Source organism: Barbus barbus, assembly GCF_936440315.1.
Source record: "Barbus barbus genome assembly, chromosome: 4".
In the NCBI taxonomy this organism is placed as follows: Eukaryota; Metazoa; Chordata; class Actinopteri; order Cypriniformes; family Cyprinidae; genus Barbus; species Barbus barbus.
In genome coordinates, this window is record NC_136732.1 from 35,061,698 (window position 1) to 35,083,453 (window position 21,756).

Genomic DNA, 21,756 nt, shown 5'->3' on the forward strand with positions numbered 1-21,756 from the left:
TTTACAAACAAATAAATAAACTGTCTTGTTTAAATCGTAAAAACGGGGTTGTATTGAGGTTTAATGTTATTTTTGTAAAAGCTTAGACAGTCACCGAGACTGTCTTTAGTTAAAACCTGTAGTGTTATTCGGAATAAAAGCCATAATTTTCTAAACTTCACAACATTCTGTACGTAGTGGGCATTTTATGTCGCTTCTACCTGCATTTCACCCTATGATTCCGAACATTGAGTTTTCCTAATCGGCCATTTCCGGAAGCCTTCGGGCTTTATCGTAAAGTATGTATTTGAATCGGTCGTGTTCGGGCATTTCCGGATTCACCGATAACGGTTGGAATGTTCAAATCTTCGATGCTAGTTTTGCTACTTCTGGCCTGGAGTGGATACTGAGCTAAGAAAGCAACTGAAGAAGGAGCAAAGAAACCAAAAAAAGGAGGTGAAGAGGAGCCTGGCTACGGAATGACGGTGTTGCAGGAACCTGTCCAGGTATTTGTGCTAAATGTTAAAGCGCTCTGTTTCAGACCCAGTTGCGGGAGAAGACTTTTATCCAGCGCGAGAGACCGGATGATTGAGCGCTGCTACACCGCGGCCTCAGTTAGCAGCTAATGCTAATGGCCTCTGTCCTTTACCTCACACAAAACCTGCCCTTAAACATACCACCTATTGCTTTGATTTTAATTTACAATAGCTGCTTTAATAAACACACTACTTGTCAACTCGGGGCAGTTTGTTTGTTAGTCGTTTTCAAGGAAGCTAATGTGTTGTCTTGCAGGTTAGCCAGCTATCAGATTTATTGGGATTTATGTTGGGATAGTGATGTTTTATTTTGACGGGGTTGAGGAAATGTGAATGTTTACAGAGATGGCTGGTATTCACAAATATATGAAGAGTAACACAAACTAGTGCATTTGAAGAGATTTGGTGCATTAGCAATACTGGAGCTGGTTAGTTGTCTGATATAGAAGCTCGTTAGCGTTAAAATGTTAACATATAATTTCCTTTTAAGATTGGATTTTTACATTTATAAGTTATGGTGTTTAATGGGCCAACAAACGTCAAAGGTTGTAGGTTTGGCAAGTCTTTGTCAAATACAAGCTAGCCAACGGTTCATCGAGCACAGCTGCTAAACCTGTGTGTGTCTGTCAGGCTAAAACATCAGGCATCAGTTCAAATGTATATACGCTGGCTGTGTCTCAAAGCAAGAACGAGCTGCCTAACTAGACAATATTTTAGGGCGTCCAAGCACGCCTATATGCATCTCATCTGTCAGTCAACATCATCTGGTTTCCCTCCTTGTCTTCAGCTTTTGTATATACTGAAATCGTTCACCATTTCTTAAAACTGTGATCAAGACGTGACTTAATGACAGCAGATCATTTCATATGCATGATGTATGTAAAAATATCTGCAGTCAGTATCATTTTTTATATGGGAGCCCATTTCATTTGTAATGGTGATGTTCAGAAGTGTATACTTGCTGTCAGGTGGTAATAAAATCAATAACCCTAATTCATAAAGTGTTATGGTTTATTATTGTTGTAACGCATACTCCTTTTCGTCAACTGTTAAAGGGATGAAGGTAACAGCAGTTCTGTTTTGGTCCATAGGCTGCTGTCTGGCATGCTCTGAACCACTACGCCTACCGAGATGCAGTATTCCTGGCAGAGCGACTCTATGCTGAGGGTAATTGCACAAATCATCCTCCATTTCCCCTAGTCTTTCAGAGCTGGCATTGCATTAAAACAAGTTTGTGTGACTCAAAATGGAAGCTGACATTTTTATTGATTTTACCCGTCAAGATAAACGGTTTAAAGTAACTTGCGCTGCATGCATTGTTGTTTTTAAATCCTGAATTTAATTTTATACAGGGTTCTTCAGGTCTTAAAAAGTCTTAATTTAACCTTCCACAAATTAAAGCCTAAAAATGTTGCAGAAATTCTTAAAGTCATAAGGTCATGGCATTAAATGTTGCATGCACTGCAAAACACAAATATCTTCATCAGTATTTGTATTTTGTTTTCCAATACAAATATCTAAACATCCCTAAATCAAGATACAATTTCTTGAGATGTAAATTGAACATGACGTCTTGTTTTCTGCGAAACAGAACACAATTAAGTGAGTTATAATGCTTTAAACAAATGTGGGTATGAAAACTTGTTTTCCTTTTGAATTGAGCCGATTTTTCTGGGCAGATATTTGTTGTTCTTTTAACCATAAACTCACTTTAATTTGATAAAAGACAAGACTAACTTATTTTGTCATTTTTCTTCTCAAGTAAATGTATCTTGTTTTAATTTTTTTTTTTAGATTTGCTCTGGAAAACAAAATTAAAATACTAAGGAAGAACATCAGTTAATAAATAATTTTCATGTACTAGTGGTTGGGAGCAGAGGTAATCAATCCATAAGCTTTTTGTTTTTTTTTAATTATTATTCCTGAGATCTGTTGAAAGTCTAATTTTGAGACATTTTAATAATACAAGAAAAGACATGCTCAAGACATTTAAATTTACAGCGCATATTGAAGTTTTGAATTCCATTCCATGTATTCCTTACATTTTCTTTGCTTGGCCTTAAATTTAGCTTCCTCTGAATTTCCTTTTCCTCTCACCTATCAGTCCATTCAGAAGAAGCGCTCTTCCTGCTGGCTACATGCTACTACCGTTCAGGGAAGGCGTATAAGGCTTACCACCTCCTGAAAGGACACAGCTGCACCACGCCACAATGCAAATACCTCCTTGCCAAGTGCTGTGTGGAACTGAGCAAGTATGGACGACTAATTATTCCCCAACTAATCATGACTCCTCATCATCATATCCCAGTGTCTATATCTGTTTATCTCTTCCAAAAGTTTAAAATAAGGGTTGTTACTATACTAAAATTTTAGTAGTTGTATTCAAATTTCACAATACTCAATACCTCACAATCATAGCAATATTCAAAAGCAATTGCTATATGCATCAGTGTTTCCCCTGCCATTATCTTAGGGCGGGCCGCAGCGGCACCCCCCGCCACCCTTGAAGCTCAAGTTCATTTTATTTTGTCAATAGCGCCAGATCACAACATAAGTCATTTAAAGTTACCTTTCCTATAGAACAGGTCTATACCTTGTTCTTTTATTAAACAAACTAAATAGCCTTACGCTATTTGTCTTATTTACACGACGGCATGTCATTTCTGTCTCTAACGTTACATTATATTCGCATGCTCTGAATGCGCTCAGCGGAGTTCCGCCCCGATGCGCACACACACAAACGTACGCGCACACACAAGTGAGCCCACTCCCACTAGTATTTGTAAATATTAAGCCGCAAAACGACTATTTAAATATGACTTCTGCCTGTCTCTGTGTTAATTCATGAGCATTTGACCGTTTCATTTGAGTAAAACTATCCTCATATCATATATACACACAGAAATGTTAAGGCATTCACGGCAACCCATCAAAATAAACGTTTGGGTTTCAATCGTAGACATTGCGGCAGAAATATAGTCCTATTGTTCAGTAGAATGGACGTAATAGCCTACTAAAATGATTAAAACTTTATTTTTAAGGAATAATCATAAAATATGTCTTCAGTGTTTTGATTGTAATATTAAACCCCCTTTATTTTCCCCAAAAAAAGATTTGTTTAATTTTCATTAATTAAAAGATAAATTAAATGAATGTTTCATTTTTTTTGCGTGAGGCTGCTGTTGCGATAGCTAAGAAGATTGTAAGTTACGTTATCGCTACATTAGTTCGCTACCCTTTGCAAAAATGCTCCTCAGTCTCGACCTTAACATTTGTCTCGCATATCAGTAAGCTATTACTCTGACATGAAGTCGATTTGAGAACTGTTCGACCTACAAGTAAAGCATAGCGTTTAATGTATAGTAGTATTAGTATCACTCAAGTCAGGCAGCGCTAAGCCATAGCTAGTGTCAGTCTGTAACAGCCTGTTTCAAGACGGAGAAACACCTCGCGTTTAGCCCGTCAGCTGCTTCAAAGATTCGAGTGCTGAAATGAAGATTTACAGTGGTTTGTTGACTACATTTACATTTATGTATTTAGCAGACGCTTTTATCCAAAGCGACTTACATTGCATTCAAGTTACAGTTTTTTACATTTTATCAGCTCTTGCTTTCCCTGGGAATCGAACCCATGATCTTGGCGTTGCTAGCGCCATGCTCTACCATTTGAGCTATAGGAAAGTTCATGTAACATCTTAACAACAATCCTTGTTGATTGTAGACCGTAGTTGTCGCTCAAATGTCTTTTAATCATATAAAGGTGTTTATCCTTGAATGGTGCACTGCAAAAATGCTTTCCTACTTCGAGTTTTTGTCATTTCTATTCCAAATATATCTAAAAATTCTTAAATCAAAAAGCATTTTCTAGACAAGTAAAAATGGTCTTGTTTTCAGAAAAAAAAGTGTCAAAATTAAGTGAGTTTTTCCTTAAAACAAGCAAAATAATCTGCAAATGGGGTAAGCAAAATAATTTTATTTCAAACCGAAAACAAGGTTTTTTTTTTTTTCTGAAAAATAAATATTTGATTTAAGAATTATTTGATTATTATTATTAGACTGGAAACAAGACAAAAAAATTTAAGAAAAGCATTTTTTGCAGTGTGTAACATCTTCTCCCTTTAAAGCAGTTTGACTTGCCATTGTGTGTGAAATGTGCGATGTGAATTAACTTGCCTTGGGTGGGGGTTAGTTTGTCACCTTTGTCACTCCAACCCTAATTAAACACACTTGAACAAGCTAATCAAGGTCTTCAGAATTACTAGTGCTGCGTCCCAATGTGCCTACTTATACTACGCCTTTAAAGTATGTACTCTTTTGGTGAAGGAAAAAGTACACAATTTTGATTGTGTAGTAGAAGAGTAGGCAAGCATTGGGACGTACCATCACGTCACACAACTGCGTCTTTACCGGACCGCTCTGTCGCGCAGTTACACGCACCGTCACTGTAAACTGGCCTGTCAGTCATCTTGTCACAGTTAACATCCTCCACATTTCATTTCATTTAACTTCCTACCTTATTAGAGAGAAAAGAAGTAGCTTGTTGATCTGCCAATCGCGGGTCTTTCATGCTGAGAACTTTGCTCATATTTTCTGCATAATGATGCATTTAAAAATTAACGACCTGTTTATAAAAGTTCACATTGCGGTTGCAGATGAAATCTAACACGGATAACAATAAATAAAATTTTTTTACCAGGTTAAATGTTGATTATTAGTAACTCAAACCCCTTTTTGCAAACCTCTCTACCTAACCGTCGATCGCGCGCATCCGCCACGTTTGTAGTTTTTCTAACGCGTTTTATACGTGTTTGTAGTTCTGGAGCGAATCCTTCGCCAAAGCGCAATGGATTGTGGGCAATTTTAGCCATTAGAGTGTGCAAGGATCCACACTTCTAAAATTGACCTGAAATGGTAGACCATCCGGGGACTTATGGCATACTCTTTTCAACATACTATGCTTTGGGACACACTTATTGTATTCTCACATACTATTTAGGATGGATAGTATGAACATTGGGACGCAGGGTAGGGCTACAGGCAGGTGAGGTTTTTTTCAGGGTTGGAGGTAAACTCTGCAGGACATCGGCACTCCATGTTGCCTACCCCTGCTGTAGACTGTGGGCTTGTTTGAGAGGTACCTAGTCTCACCTGAAATATAGGCAAGAGTAGGCAGCTGCAGCGATGGGAGGAGTGAAATAAGTGCAACAGTGGAAACACAGTGGAAAGACAGTGGAACAGATACCAACAAATGACATGATATAATTTCAGTTCTGTTGCTTTTATATGAAAATAAATACAATGAACAAGACGCTCACAGTATTTTCTATTTAATTCCATTCAAAAGGCATATTTATCATCCATTTTGACTTTAAAACAAACATGTATTTTAGAATTATTTTGAAATATGACAGTCACATATCCCCCACAGAGGTGTGCAATCACTGCCATAGTGTTTGTGAATATTCACGCATAATTACATGATACCAAATATAAAAATGCAATGCTTTAGAAGAGAACACAACACTTGTGTTTTATTTGAACCAATGAGAATTAAGCTGTGTCACCACCAAGTCGTTTCCCATCGTGCTTTTGTTCAGTGCAGCTGGGAGAGAGCAACTGCGCTTGACTGCATGGTTGATTCGCTATCGCCAGAGATTTTTGGCATATGTCAGCATGACTTCAGAGCAAGGTGAACAGCCCTCGGACACATTTCTATCCGGCATGCATCTATCAGTGATCAGTTCTGTGCAGATTTTGCTCATCTCAAACGAGCCTTGTGTCTTTATTCAGTGTTTCTCACAGGATTTTGTGAGACTTGTGGCGGCAGGTGACATCACATATCAATTTGCATATTTATGCTGTCATTACATCAAGTTTGCATTCAGACAAATTTGGCACTTCAGATCTGTTGTACTTTATGAACCGTCACATACTGTAATACAACTGAATGCCCAATAAAGCAGTTCCCATTTACATATTTTCTGTTGCCCTACATAAAACAAGTATAAATAGTGACTAATCACAACCCATCAATAATATATGTTAAACAGGAATCACTTTCACTAAACTCTACACTAAACTCCATCTACACTAAAAAGCGGCTGTATGTGGGGGTTTTGGCTATATTACTTTTTTGTCCCATTCAGCGCACTTACTACCTGCGTCTGAGTAATAAACTATGTGCATATTATGAACTACGCTCATATTTAAAAGTCCAAACAGTCAGTAAGCGACAGGTGCTCGTTTTGTACTCATTTATTGACGAGTCTGCTGCGGTAGGACCAACTGAATGTGCTGCTTCTCTGCCGCTCACTGCACAGAACAGATGCCACAAATAAATCAATGTATGGGAAACACTGTTTTACTTTGCAGGGCTCTACGCTTACTTTTCTTTTTAGGAGCGTGGTCAAAAATTTAGGAGCACCTTCAAATCAATAATCAAAAATTCTGTTAAAAAATTAACCTTCCCATTACGAGGTGATATTTGACTCCTTAAAGTGACTTACAGGGAATTTTGTTTTTACCTTTGTAATGGCATTTTTCTAACTTAATTAAAAGTATGTCATATTTTGTCAAATTCTATATATATATATATATATATATATATATATATATATATATATATATATATATATATATATATTTAGTGAAGTGACATACTGCCAAGTATAGTGACCCATACTCGGAATTCGTGCTCTGCATTTAACCCATCCAACGTGCACACACACAGCAGTGAACACACACACACCGTGAACACACACCCAGAGCAGTGGGCAGCCATTTATGCTGCGGCGCCCGGGGAGCAGTTGGGGGTTCGGTGCCTTGCTCAAAGGCACCTCAGTCGTGGTATTGAGGGTGAAGAGAGCGCTGGACATTCACCTATAATCCCTGCCGGCCCGAGACTCAAACCCACAACCTTTGGATTACGAGTCCGACTCTCTAACCATTAGGCCACGACTTCCCCACTATAAGCTTTTATGATTTCTTATTAAAACAACAGAATAAAAACAAGTAGAATAAGATACCAATCAAATGAAATCAGTATTTAAGAAATAAATTTGTAAAACAGAGGTGGCACAGAAGAACACACAAGTGGCTTGTAAATGTATTTTCAGATGTTTAATGAGGATAAGAGGTTGCATAAGTGCAATTAAATCCATAAATTTATGATGAGGTTCAAAATATACAATTTTGAATGTAGAAACATTAAATTATTTAAATAACAGAAAAGATACTTTAAAAATTTAACAAACTGCCAGTAGGTGGCGGTATGTCACTGATTTTATCACTGAATCATTCATTTAATTGATTCGTTCGAACGGCTGATTCATTCAGGAATGAAATACATGACTGTCTTTATGAATGGGTAACTGAGTCATCGACTCACTAGATTAATTTAAAAACGCAGTTCATTCAAAAACGAAACACCGCTGTGTTTGAATGGAGATGCGCAGCGGCTTGGCTGGGACTTTGTTTGAAACTATTTTCGTTGATGAAATAAGGCAATAGTGTTGTAGTCAGACAATATAATTCACTTAATATAACTTCTGTTGTATTAAATCAATATCACATTTGCAAACTCCCTTAAGCATTAAAAGCTGTCACTCATCTTCGTTCATCTCAATCTCACAAAACTCCATTATAATCAACGAAGCTCCTTACACTGCACAATGAATCTCTTATTTACACTCTGTCTACACTTTTTTTTTTTTTTGTTATAATGAGAGAATACGTCTGTGATACATTACTCAACGCTACAAAAACACGCAAGTACGTTAGAAACCTTTAAAGCTCCCTCAGCACAAACACAAATATGCTGATCGGGTCAGTCGCACTGGAGCAAATGTGACTGAAATGGTCGCACTGTAGAGCCCTGCTTTAGTATTGAAGTAGAGTAACTTGACATTCATATCTGAGAGCAATGTAATACAAGAGGATCTTAATCATAAGAATGAGTGGGATTTGAAACTATACATTTTAATACTATGGCAGGCAGGAGTAGCTTCACCTTCGTTCAAGATTGACATCAGGTCTAAACACAGTGATTATCATCTTATGAATTTGATTACAAATTTCTTGCCGTTTTGATTGATTTGTGTTTTTCTCCACCAGGTTGGCAGAGGGAGAGCAGATCCTGACCGGAGGGGTCCTGAACAAACAGAAGAGCCAAGATGACATCCTTACTGAGTTTGGAGACTCGGCCTGCTTTACTCTGGCTCTGCTGGGGCAAATCTACTGGTACGTTGAGCTTGTTTGGCTACTTGGCTTCATCTACTGAAATCAATGAACCTTAGTGAAGATTCGAAAATATCTGCTTAGCGATTGTTCCTGGGAAAGAGCCGCTAATGAGAGGCTGTGTTTAATTTGTTGGATGAAGCAGGCTGGTACCAGAGCTCTTTATCTGTAATGGATTTAGAGGCAGACAGGGCTCTTTTGACTGTTTTGTTTTGCACTTATGTAGAGCAGCACTCGGTTACTGTGAGAGATTGCTTTAAGAGTTCTGAATTTCTTCAGGTCAGGTGGCAAGTTAAAAAGCTTATGTTTTCTCTTATGAGAGATTCCTCTTTTCCTGTACTTCATGAGATGTTTTGTTAAATAGCCTCACAGTCTTTGCACTCTTTGATCATGTACTAATAACCAAGAGAACAATCACTTTTGGGGATGTGGACTTTACTACACAACTAGTGTTCAATTTGTAATGTTTTGTATTTTGACTGCAGTATACCTCCATTTATGTCAGTAAGTTGGTTGTTTTATTGCTCTCACTAATTCTTTGGGTTTCTTCATGACCGTCTCAAAACACAGAATCTGTGTTTCTTGACAACTGTAAATGTGAAATTTTCCTTCAGCCATTTACATTAAATCCAATAAAATCTGCTGTTTTCCTAAGATTGTTGTTGGATTCTGAAGTTGTGGAGAACCAAAAATGGCATTTTATGCATTTACATTTACATTTATTCATTTAGCTGACGCTTTTATCCAAAGCGACTTACAATTGCTATATATGTCAGAGGTCGCACGCCTCTGGAGCAACTAGGGGGTTAAGTGTCTTGCTCAGGGACACATTGGTGTCTCACAGTGGATTCGAACTCGGGTCTCTCACACCAAAGGCATGTGTCTTATCCACTGCGCCATCACCACCCCGTGGTGTTATGAAACATTTTCAGTGGCTAAAATTTTGATGATCATGCTCTTTTCGTTATCCCTGCAGCAAAACAGATCGGATAGCAAAAGGAGCTGAATGTTACCAAAAAAGCATGAGCGAGAACCCTTTCTTATGGTCTCCATTTGAGTCTCTATGTCAAATCGGTGAGTTCATTTCTCGTTATTAATTAGGGTCATCATAAGAACCTCATCCAAGCTGTGCAGTTACAAGACTCCCTGAGGAGATGGTGTCTGATAATATGATTTTAAACTCTGCTCTCTGTGCTACAGGGGAGCGACCAGATCCAGAGCAGATCTTTAGATTGACCTCCTTGCAGAATTTCAGTGGAGGCAGCGGAGGAGTCGTCCCCCCTCCTCCCATCAGCCCTGCGCACACACCTAGTAACAACATGGCACATCGACAAGTTGACACTGTCCTAATGGAGACCCCACAGGACACTTTGGTATGTCTTTGTTGTGGGTTTTCATGCATTTTGTTGTGTTATATAGGGAGATAATGTATGTGCATGAAGTATATGAGGTATTGTTTGGGGACATGTTAAACGTTGTGAATCTGGATTGTCTTCTACATCATATCTTGGCATTGTCTTCTCTCTCTAAAGGAGCTAAACCGGCTCAATCTAGAATCTTCTAACTCAAAATACTCCCTGAATACGGACTCCTCTGTGTCCTACATCGACTCCTCCGTCATCTCGCCAGACTCTGTGTCACTGGGCACCGGTGGCTCATTATTATCCAAACAAGTGCAAAACAAACCCAAGAGCGGTCGATGTCTGCTGGGGGGCACGGCCACACTTAGCCCCCTCACACCAAGGTAATGACCATAGATCACTAAGGCCGTCGCATCTTTCTTAATGTAATCCCAAGTACTTTTATTGATTCAAATTATGGATGTCATGATTTGGCTCTTATGTTTTCATTCTAGTAATCTATCTGTTTAAAATTGTGTAGTTTTGGAATTTTGCCTCTGGAGCCGAGCCCGGGAGACCCAACTTACCTGCAGAATTACAGTCACAGTGGAAGTGGGATGGAACCTCCTCCTCCGCCTGGCCCTCCGAAGAAGGTAAGCCTCCTTTATTTCTAGCCGCTTGCTATTAAAGTACTTCCATGGGAATTGAGTTTTTCAGGGGCTGTGATCTACGCTTTTGTATAATTGTGTTTTTTCCTTAAAATAGTGTAACATTGGGCTAGGTTTATTTCATTAGAAAAAAAAAAAAAAAAAAAAGAGTAATGTAGTTTAGTTTTTACACCCTTTTTGTACACCTGTTTGTATTACTGTATCGTTAAGTTTGTTTGGCTAACCCTTGGTTACTGAGTTAATTTTAGCAGAATGGGGCAGGTTTCTGATACAAAAATGGTATTGATGTGTACTTTGTATGTTAATGTGATTTTGCAGATTTTTTTCTTTAAATTGTCTGGGTTAGTCTTTGTACATTTAATCCCATGTTTAAATTGTCTGGGTTCGTTATTCTTCACATTTAATTCTACGTTTTATGTTTCTCCGCTGTACTAGTTTCAAAAAGAGTGTGAAAAAACCTTTCTGTGTCCCATTTATAAACACACTATCCAAATAAAATCTTCAAAATTGTATTTATGTAAGGTTTATTAAAAAAAGTTTTACTAGACAGAACGTCTATAGTCTATATAATCAAAGTGTAAATGATAAATGTCTTTTTAAAACAAGATTTTTGTATTTTTTGCCATTTCAGGCCATCAGTAGAATCAGCCAAGTGGGGACGAAGTCAGTGTTTGCACAGAGTGGAAACAGCAGAGAGGTCATTCCAAACCCTTTCAACCAAACTCAGACCACTGCCCCACAGACCAGGTACATGTCACCACACATTTCTACAGGCAACTCATGGCTATGATAATGGCTTCTGATGACATCTTTCTGCTTTGTAGTACTACACCACAAGTGCTAAGCCCAACCATTGCTGCTCCCCCAAATGTGCAGCCACGGCGGAGCTCAAGACTCTTCACCAGTGCCAGCTCCACTGCCAAGGTACTGTTTCACACACAAGTTTATGCATGCACTCCTCAAAATCCTCAACCACTCTTTGAGAGGACGTGTTATCAACACTCTTAATGATGGAATTGAACAGGAGAACAGCAAGAAGCTGAAAATGAAGTTCCCCACCAAGATTCCTAACCGAAAGACCAAAACGAAAACGGGTAAGGGAGGAATCACCCCATCTAACCTTAATGAGAGCATCGAGATCCTCAAGCTTGATTCTTCCATATCAGAAGGAAAAGGCAACATCAGCTCACCGCAGTTCCAGGCTTTTAATCTGCAAAAGGCTGCTACAGGTATTTGAGATTTGTTTCTTTTTAAGATGTGTTTAGGGAATAAAATCTAATCAAATACAACCAAAACAAGTTATTTTTTAATGAAATATTGCAGTATTTATATTTTAATTATAATAATATATTTTAATTAACTAATTATAATAATATAAATAATACATTTTATGTGCACTTGTTTTTTAATTTATGTGCCTTCATAATCTTTAATCAAAATATCTCTTAGAATTTGTTGTTACAATAGAGAAGAAAACACTATCACAACTTCCGTTTCATGCTGACTTTAAAGAACTATAAACAAATTGTAACAACTGTTCAAAAGAAAGTGAATCCTATTATAAGGATTATTAATTATTATCATGCATTTTGAAAATGTACTCCACCAAAACTTGGATTTGTTTCCTCTGTTTTATTCAGATGGGCTGATGACGTTGATGCGGGATATTGGGAGGGGCTATCTTGCTCTCTGCTCTTACAACTGCAGAGAAGCCATCAACATCTTGAGTCAGCTGCCTTCACACCACTACAACACAGGCTGGGTGCTGGGTCAGATCGGACGAGCTCACTTTGAATTGGCTGAATACATGCAGGTGAGTCGGGGCTGTTAAAATTGCAGGAATTTATCAATGGTTGAACATGGAGACAAAAAATCATTCAAACATTGAATTGCAGAAAAGAAAATCAAGACTGAATTTGTGTGTCTGTTTAACCAGGCGGAGAGGATTTTTTCAGAAGTCCGGCGCATTGAGAGCTATCGAGTGGAAGGTATGGAGATCTATTCCACAACACTCTGGCATTTACAGAAGGATGTGGCGCTTTCCGCCCTATCTAAAGATCTCACTGACATGGACAAAAACTCACCAGAGGTACGTCTCTTAGTAATATAGCAAATGAGCAGGGTTTGCAGATCTTTAATGCTTTTTCTTATGGTTTATTTCTTCCTCTCTCTGTGTACAGCCCTGGTGTGTAGCTGGTAACTGTTTCAGCTTACAGCGGGAACATGACATAGCCATTAAGTTCTTCACACGGGCCATCCAGGTGGACCCCAGCTTTGCATACGCATACACACTATTAGGGCATGAACTAGTTCTCACAGAGGAGCTGGAGAAAGCCCTGGGCTGCTTCCGCAATGCTATACGCCTCAATAAACGTCACTACAATGCCTGGTACGGTTCAGACTCTACTCATTGGCTTTGGAAATGAGACACTACTTTAGATGAAACCAGAAATGTGTCAAATAAAACTGTTCATTTTATATCGCCATTGTTAGTTTAACATTTATCATTTTAACAGTAAAAAGGCTTAATGTTTCTGTCTGTTATGCTAGGTACGGCTTGGGAATGATTTACTACAAACAGGAGAAATTTAACCTAGCCGAGATTCATTTCAAGAAGGCTTTGAGCATCAATCCTCAGAGCTCTGTGCTGCTTTGTCACATTGGAGTGGTGAGTAAATCTAATGCAGAGAAAATAATGTTAATCTAAAGTAAAGCAGCCCGCACACTCTCATTTTTTTGGGAAATAATAGTGCAATTTATTTTGAGGTTGATAATGCCAGACTAGCATACATGTACTTGTTTATTATACATAAATAGGTGAAAAACATGGTGTTGACTGTTCAAATTTTTGATGCTTGAATTATTGCATTGCTGCATCTGTCAGGTTCAACATGCTTTGAAGAAATCAGACCATGCACTGGAGACCCTCAACAGAGCCATTAGCATCGACCCCAAGAACCCGCTATGCAAATTCCATAGGGCCTCTATTCTCTTCGCCAATGAAAAGTACAAGGTACTCCCCAACTTGTATCATGACATTAAGCAGTCAAGATTCAGCATTCACTCATGCTTTCACAAATTAAGGTATCAAAGGGTCTTAAATTGCAGCAGAAAGTCTTAAAGTCTTGCCATTAAATGTTGCTTTCGCTGCATCTGAGATCTGTTTGAAGCAACTTCGAAGCATTGCTACAATAAATGTATTTATTTTCTTTACTTGGTCTAACCATCTTTTTAAAAGTTAACTGATTTATTCTTTACAGGCGGCTTTGCAGGAGCTTGAAGAACTGAAACAAATAGTGCCCAAAGAGTCCCTTGTTTACTTCTTAATTGGAAAGGTACTGCTACAACTCAAGTATACAAAAAGTTGTATACTTGTGTGTATTATCTATCAAATATTTATTTTACTAAAAAATATTGATCATCTATATAGGTCTATAAGAAGCTTGGCCAGACTCATCTGGCGCTAATGAACTTCTCTTGGGCCATGGACTTGGACCCTAAAGGGGCCAATAATCAGATCAAAGAGGCCATAGATAAGCGATACCTCCCAGATGATGACGAACCTGTCACTCCTGACGACTATCCCTACTACTCAAGTAAGTCTACTACCCAGTGATCCATTTAAGTGGCCCTGTGTGCACTATGTAATGTTGTTCGTTGCTCTCAGCAGCGGAGGTGGAGGAGTCACAGGAGAGCAGTATGACAGATGCTGATGACACGCAGCTCCACACCACGGAGAGCGATGAGGTTCTGTAGCCCCCGACACCACTTTGGACTTTGAAACAATGCCAATTTGGGGGCTACTTTAAGACTTCAGCTCTGAAAAAGGAGGAAGAAGAAAAAAAGGAAAACAAACTGCTGCTAATAACAGTACCTCCTCATTTCTGTTGTTTTATTTTCATCATTCGTTCTTGCCTTTTTCCACCCCCTCGTCATCATGCCTTAGAGGTCTCTCATCGGTCTGATCTTCTGGTTCTGTCTCATCCCTCATCGTCACTGGCAGGCGTCCCTTATCGCAGACAGAATTCAAGTTCTGCCTGAGCTCAAATTGCCCAGATTTGCCAGTGACTCCACTGTCTTCTCAACAAGTTAATTGTCAGTTGAAGACTCAAAAAAGAGCCACAGACATTCATGGATGTTCCTGTCTTAATGCTTAGGCCTTTTATGTTATTTTATCGGCATTTACTCTGAATAAAGACCTGTGTAAGAGTTGGTAGTCCTTTGATTCCTCTCCCCTCCCTTTTTCATCAAGGAACGTAATTGCTGGGAGAAAAAAAGCACTTTCTGCCCACATTAAAAAAAAAAAAGCATTAGAGATTCAATGTAAACTGCATTTCTTCTATCAGATTACCATCTGTTTAGAGGAAAAATGTTTTTGAACGTTAAATAGAAATTACCAGTTCTGGCTGGTGACTGATGCTAAAGAAGCACTTATGTTTTTTTTTTTTAAAAATGTTGTCTTAATCAGAAACATTTGCCACTCTCACACTCATCTGTTCTGCTCTTATCTACCTTCAAAACATGTTTTTTGCCCAGCTGCAAGACATTGATTTGTTGATTAAATAAGCGTATAGGTGGGGTGGTTTTCTTGACACACTTTCATCTGTGTTTAGGAAACCAGACCACAGTGTCCAAATTAACAACACTATTGTATGGCACAGTGACCAGTGGTCAGACTTCTTGAGACAATTTTCTGAAATGTTGGTGCTGTTGAGGACAATACTGATGAACATAGAAAATGTGCACAAAGTATCTTTCATGGATTTTATTTTACCAGAACATGTTTATTATTATAAAATGTTTTTGATCTCTGCTAAATGCTTCTTATTGTACATTTTAAGGAATTAAAAGGTAATAGAATAAACAACTTTGACTGAAAGTCCTGATGTGGTCATTGAAGGAAAATACGAAGCCTTAGGTTGATCCACACTTTGGTTTCTTCATTGAATGTTCATAGGTTTGTAAAATTACCACGGTTTACACGAAAATGCCATGATTGCTACAGTTATTGATACTAATGTGAAATATAACAAGTTAAAATGTGATCTTGCTTCAGTGGACAACTCTAGAAGGCTTCAGCACTTGTAACGTGTTTATGAATGTTTAATAATATCCATAGATAAGCGTTGACATTATACAATGACTGACAACAGCTAACAAAGATACTGTGATATTAAGCTTTATGTTAGGCCTAATTTAAGTTCAAACGTGACACTGTGTTTGGTACATATGTATTAAACAGACATTAACATCAAACAAATACACAAAAATCAACTCTTTAGCAAAGTTACAGTTTTTTTACTTTCGCTCGTAAGCCCGTCTCTTGCTAAAAACATAAACCAGCCAATCAGCGGCAGCCTTTCCGCCCACTGACCAATCAGAGGTTGAAATGAGGCGGTACTTCCGGCTCAAGCCTGGTTGATCTGTGCAGGTAAGTGAACGTGAATTCTGTACTCTGTCATTTAAAATATACTTATTTTTGCTATTTTGGCATGGGTAAGATACTGTTTTCAACGTAAAAGGTTAAGTAAGGTCTAGAAGAAAACAAGGTTTCATTTTTCCTCTCATTCAGTGAGCGGAAGACATTATGACAAAGTAATTTCATCCCGGAGATTGTAGTCAACAGGCCAAAAATTGTTTGGGTACAAAATATCTCTCAGTCTGTCAGAATTAAGCTCCAGATAAAATTAAAACGACTCTAAACTTGACATGTTCCCCGTGGTTACAGCTCAGAATGTCCGCTAAAAACCGACCCTTTGAATTCGTCTTGAAGATGTGAGTGGGGATGAAAGAAAGGCTGTAATATAAGCAAAGACTATCAGCTGATGATGTTAGCATGCTAAACCTACAGTCAACGGGCCTGCTTAGAGTCAATCAAATTAATATTAGGCTATATTTAAAGAACTTATCTAATTAATACATTATCTAATATACGTATTCATCTACTATTTGTTTTCTGTACAAGTTTTTATTTATTATTATTACATTGGAATTGATTGTATGTGATTGTGTCCCAAAACCTAGTGAGCTGCCTATTTAGACAGTATTTGGAACGCGCGAATGTCGTCAGAAATGCTGTCTAGGAAGACAGCTTGTGTGTTTTTGAAACACAGTCCTTAACTCCATCATCTGCATTCGGAAGCGCTGTTTGTTTTGGATTTGACGTTTTTTCCCTTCATTTACATTTTAATGATTTATTAAGCTTGATACGTTTAAAATTTATTTTTTTATTGTTTTCCCAAAATCTGATAGTGACAGACTAAAGACATGTTTACAGTAGCTCTATTTTATGAAACAAATATTTAGGTTTGATATTTAAACAAACTATAAAGTTGAAAAATTTTGAGAGGGTTTAAAGTGTAAATATGTAAATGCTAACAGTCTTTGTTTTGTTTGTGTTACAGACTGCAGGTTGAACCACTGTCTTGTTCGTTTTGGACTTTGCAAGTTATATTTGGATTAATAATGGAGGCTCCAGTAAAGCACCAGATTAGACCGAACCCACTCAACTCTAAGGTCTGACACTCTTTGAAGTCATATGCGTTTTTGTTTTAATTAAATGACAATTATTATTTAATTAAATACAGTCACACTTACTATTTTAGGGGAATGCACATGCAGTATGCATACTTAAAGTTATTAGAATAAGCAGACAAAAAAGATCAGCTAAATAACATGCCACAGAAAGGTAGTTAAACTATTCCCCTTTTAAACAGTAGATGGTGCTGTCTTTTTATTTATGAGGGCCTCTAGGAACAGGAAGCTTAACTAGGTTTCATAATTTCTAACGTTATGATAAAAGCTGCCTTAGCCACAGAGTTTTAAGCTAGAAATGTATTGTTACCTTTTAATTCCACATTTAATTATTCACTTTTTGCCATTTTTTTTTGTCTTTCTGCCTGATTATAATTACTATCACTACAGTTCTTGCATTTTAGTTTAGTTTACATTCAGGGGTCAAGAAAAACGTTTATATGCATAGCAATTCAGTGCAGTGCCATCTGATGTCATTAGTGTTTTATGTCTTATTGTACTTCATTTAGTAGGATTTTCTCGAATATTTCCTGTCTCTTAATCATTTTAGAGACCCTTGAGTTCCCTTCTAGTGTCACATTTATTTTAGAGCCTCTTTCTAGAAGCATGCAACACTGGGCAGGGCTCTAGGTACTATTTATTGTGTTCATTTCAGCCGTATGTTAAACTATGCTATTTTGTTAAGGCTTAAACATTTTTACTGTGGTCAAATTAGTATTTTGACAGTTTTCGACTAATGATACGAGCATTTCAATGTAATATTTTGCTGCTAGAGTAAATTTTGTCCTCACTGTGGCGCCCCCTATTGTCCTGACGCATCATGACAGGAAGCCTAGCGCCTCTAGCGGCCGGTCAGAGCAGTGCGCCACTGCGCCGCGCCGCTTTTTCTGTTTGTCAGACTCGCGATCCGAGGGAGAGGAGCGAGGCGCCATTTTCAGAGCTCGTCGCTTCCCCCTCGACCGACAACAATAAAAAACGGACAAAAGCGGGGTTTTCTCAGCCGACATCGAGCGCGAAGACCTTCCGGGGAAGGAGAGAAGGGACTGCGCTCAAAGAACGACCGGAAAAGGGATACATTTCACTGCTTTTTCGCGGCTTTTGTCGGGGGCGATTGAACAACAGCCGACTGGGCTCCTATAGCTCGACTGCCCCCGTTTCTTTCGCCCATTTCGTGATTCCTAAACGCAGCCCGGAGGAGTGGGAGGAGGAAAAGGAGGGGGGTTACCGAGCACCGGAGCGCGCGAGAGGCCCGGGATTTTTTCCACCTGATCGTGCAACAGCGAGCTCTGCATCTGGATAATTGCTTCTGCCTGTCAGTTATTACTGCTATATTTCTTAAGCGTGGCGATTTATTGCATACATTTACCCCGGAATCGGCTCCTCATCACGTGGTAGGTTCCTCCTTTTCTCTTTGTTAGTTTATAACTCGCTAGCGTGAGGCAACTCGAGACGTTTTTAGCGCATTTATGCACTTAAAATCGACGCGCGGTGAAACGGTGCAAGTCGAGGGCACGTTAACTCTTACAATTGCGGACGCTTTTCGCTCTCCGTAGTTATTTTCCACCGTTTGTTCTGGTTAAACCCGTGAAGTAGGCGGCGTTGCAAGTCAGACCATCAAGGTTGCAAAATCAGCCCGACATAATTATACGTGTCAACTTTACGAAAGCGCGCAGTTGGTAATCTAGCGCGAGACGATTCGTTCACGCTTTTACATTGAGTAGGATAAACGCGTGCAGTGGGTGCGCAGTATGTGTGCTGCATCTAGATCAGCAGGCTTTCGTTTGTGCTGGTGCGAGTCGTATGCATTACTACCTCAGTTACTGGATGTTGTCCCAGGCCTATGCGTTACAGATTAATTATAATACAGTCAACGCAAGCTGCTGGCCCTTTAAGACTCAATGTGAGGAGAAAATGTTATTCTGAAAACAAGTCACAAATTGATTTCCGGTATCTGTTCAGTACTAAATATACGCATGTATGTGCCAAAAATAATGCAGTCGGGTGGTAAATAGTTACAACTTTTGTATTAAGCCTGGACACGGGAAGTTTTCCATAACTAACCTAGCTGCGTTACATAATAAATGGTTGTTTTCCTCCTCTTTTTTTCCCCTCTAGTTCTGTCCTCGCCCCGCCGAACCGGACTGACGTCGCGAAAGAATTCTTTTTAGAACCCTTTGCGCTGCGCAACGTTCGGCTGCGTCTCGAAACGTTCCAAATAACGTACAAAAATGCCGTTTTAGTAGCACCACGCCAGCTTTTGAAACGCCGCCAGCGATTCTTCATGGCCTTAAGCTCGACCTAACCCTTGTTTTCCGTATAATCTGGGGGTTTATTTATATTTAGCGCAGTATTTTTCCTGGTTGTGGACAGCAGAGGGCTTTATGTGTAACGTTAATAGAACATTAACCTGCTCAACCTGTGGTTAATGTAACGCGCTGTACTTTTCCATTATATAATGTGTTACGTTGATATTTTTCGCAGCACTCGCTTGATCTTAGGTCTCAAATATAACAGGTTCCGCATGTGTACGTGATGTTTATGGTTTAAAGACGCGTTTAATGTTCCTGATTAATGACGCGATTTTATTGTTATATGTCTTGCGTGGCACATTTGACTTTTGTACCTTCATCTGTTTAGCCCTTTATAGTACGTTCAGATACATTACATATTGTCTGTCCCACAAGACATAGACTGTTATTTATTAAACGAAGGCCTATTTGTTTCTGAAACCTCGTGTTTTCCCCCAGATGGGGTTAAAACATGGTTGAAACAAAGACTTGCTAGACCCAAACCCCCCCCTCCTCTGATAGATTGATACTGTATTGATCCCTAATGGGAAATGCCATGTCTCTTCTCTCGTGCTGTTTGTTTTCCGTTCACTCTCTTATTTCCTGGTTTTGAGGTCTGTACTGTGCTTTTGTGTTCTTTACTGGAACATCAATCTGTTTTAGATGTTTTTCTCCATATTAAACTTGCTCTCTTGTACACAGCACATGTATTGTATTGTTAAGCTCTGTCTGTGGGATATTTTAAGAGTCTCTAGGGGTCGGCATATGATTATGAGCTGTTGTGTACTTTCTTTTCATTCCATCCGTCCAGATTTATCATTGTCCTACATCACCCCCCCCCCCCCCCCCCCCCCCCCCTGTTATGTAACACATCAATACCATTGACTAAGTGCCTTAATTGTTTCAAGGCGGTGCAGTCATTTTGAAATCACTTTTATTTAATTTTTTTCCTCTGTGATTTTTAAGGGCAAGAAATTAGCTCTAGGTAGAATAATGTGACCTTAAAGTCATGTAGACACTATAGTATATTGTTTTTTTTTTTATTATTATTATTTGTCTGTTTCTCTCGTGATGTACATTTTGTGTGGGCTGCTGCAGATCTCAGCTGTTGAGCTGCATTGAAGTATTTTTGCTCCAACGTTGTTGAAGGCTGTGAAGTGAGTTTTAAAGAGAATTGAATTATTTCTTTGAGGCATTTAAATCAATCTTTCTTTATTCCTGTTATGATCCATTTGAGTATTGATACCCATACTACTTTGTAATTTACAAATGATGTCAGTTTGAAGTATAAATCAATGTCACCTACAGTACCTGCTTTTTGTCTGACCTCCGAACCCCAAAGGCCTGGTTTTATTTTAAACTTAAAAGGCTTAGCTCCTGACTTGTATCTGTTAAGTGCCACATTTGAACTCTGTTCTTTTTGGTAGGGGATTAGTTTGGCAAGACTTTGCTCTCTGGGAGGTTAAAAATGAAAAGTGAAAAAGTGCAAGTTGCTGACAAACAGTGTCTGGAGACATCAAGGATGTTCTGAAAAGTTCAAGGCCAGGGCTGGAGACATCCACCAGACCATTTGCCTTTGAGCAGAGAGTGGAGTCAGTTTGATTGTGAGACAGGACTAGGGCTGAACGATTTTGGAAAATCTAATTGTGAATTATTATTTTTTTTACCAATATTGCAATTGCGATTTAATGTGCGATTTTTTTTTTTTTTTTTTTTTTTTTTTTTAAAGCTTTTTATATTCTGTATTCAACAAAGACAAGTAATAAATCATTGTATAGTATGCAGTGTTGGGCACGTTACTTTAAAAAAGTAATTAGTTATATTGCTAGTTCTCACAAACACTGAGTTACACCATTATAAAAGAAAATAATTACCAGGGAAAGTAACTATTGTTACTTTTTTTTTTTTATGTTCAAATGTGTCAAATAACTTGGATGCCCCCAATTTTAAATGTTAAATGAACGAAATGTTCACTAAATAGAATAAATTATTATTATAAAACATTGTACACTAATCTACACTATTTTAAAGGTGCCATAGAATGCATTGATACAGTATTTTAAATTGTTCTCTGATATCTACACAGAAGGTATGTGGCCTAGGTAAGGGCAAAAAATCTCCAGAAACGATTTTACATGTCCATTAACAACCCTAGGATTTCTCCCTAGAATGAAACT

At 38.5% G+C, this 21,756-nt stretch overlaps 2 protein-coding genes across 4 annotated transcripts in view; both read left to right on the forward strand.

The window, feature by feature from the left end:
• The first annotated feature begins 322 nt into the window (after positions 1 to 322).
• Positions 323 to 15,633, forward strand: LOC306860799 (cell division cycle protein 27 homolog). Of its 3 annotated transcripts, XM_079402730.1 has the most exons (20): positions 323 to 485; positions 1,607 to 1,682; positions 2,620 to 2,767; positions 8,627 to 8,752; positions 9,726 to 9,823; positions 9,950 to 10,122; positions 10,282 to 10,493; positions 10,631 to 10,742; positions 11,389 to 11,504; positions 11,582 to 11,681; positions 11,782 to 11,851; positions 11,924 to 11,986; positions 12,398 to 12,570; positions 12,694 to 12,846; positions 12,938 to 13,146; positions 13,308 to 13,425; positions 13,642 to 13,770; positions 14,018 to 14,092; positions 14,188 to 14,353; positions 14,425 to 15,633. In XM_079402730.1, exons 1-20 carry the CDS (start codon positions 459 to 461, stop codon positions 14,511 to 14,513), a joined length of 2,433 nt encoding a protein of 810 aa, XP_079258856.1. In that variant the 5' UTR covers positions 323 to 458; the 3' UTR covers positions 14,514 to 15,633. The 3 variants fall into 3 exon arrangements, with proteins under 3 accessions (XP_079258856.1, XP_079258854.1, XP_079258855.1); XM_079402728.1 differs by having other exon boundaries at positions 326 to 485; positions 11,782 to 11,986; XM_079402729.1 differs by having other exon boundaries at positions 350 to 485; positions 11,782 to 11,986; positions 14,428 to 15,633.
• A 1,531-nt stretch (positions 15,634 to 17,164) lies between these two features.
• Positions 17,165 to 21,756, forward strand: part of LOC306868544 (KAT8 regulatory NSL complex subunit 1-like) — a gene marked incomplete at its 3' end in the record, with an annotated part of 62,276 nt that continues 57,684 nt past the window's right edge. The window contains 1 exon segment of the mRNA XM_079414776.1: positions 17,165 to 17,273. Within this exon segment, the coding sequence (XP_079270902.1) occupies positions 17,223 to 17,273 (51 nt within the window). The 5' untranslated portion in view covers positions 17,165 to 17,222.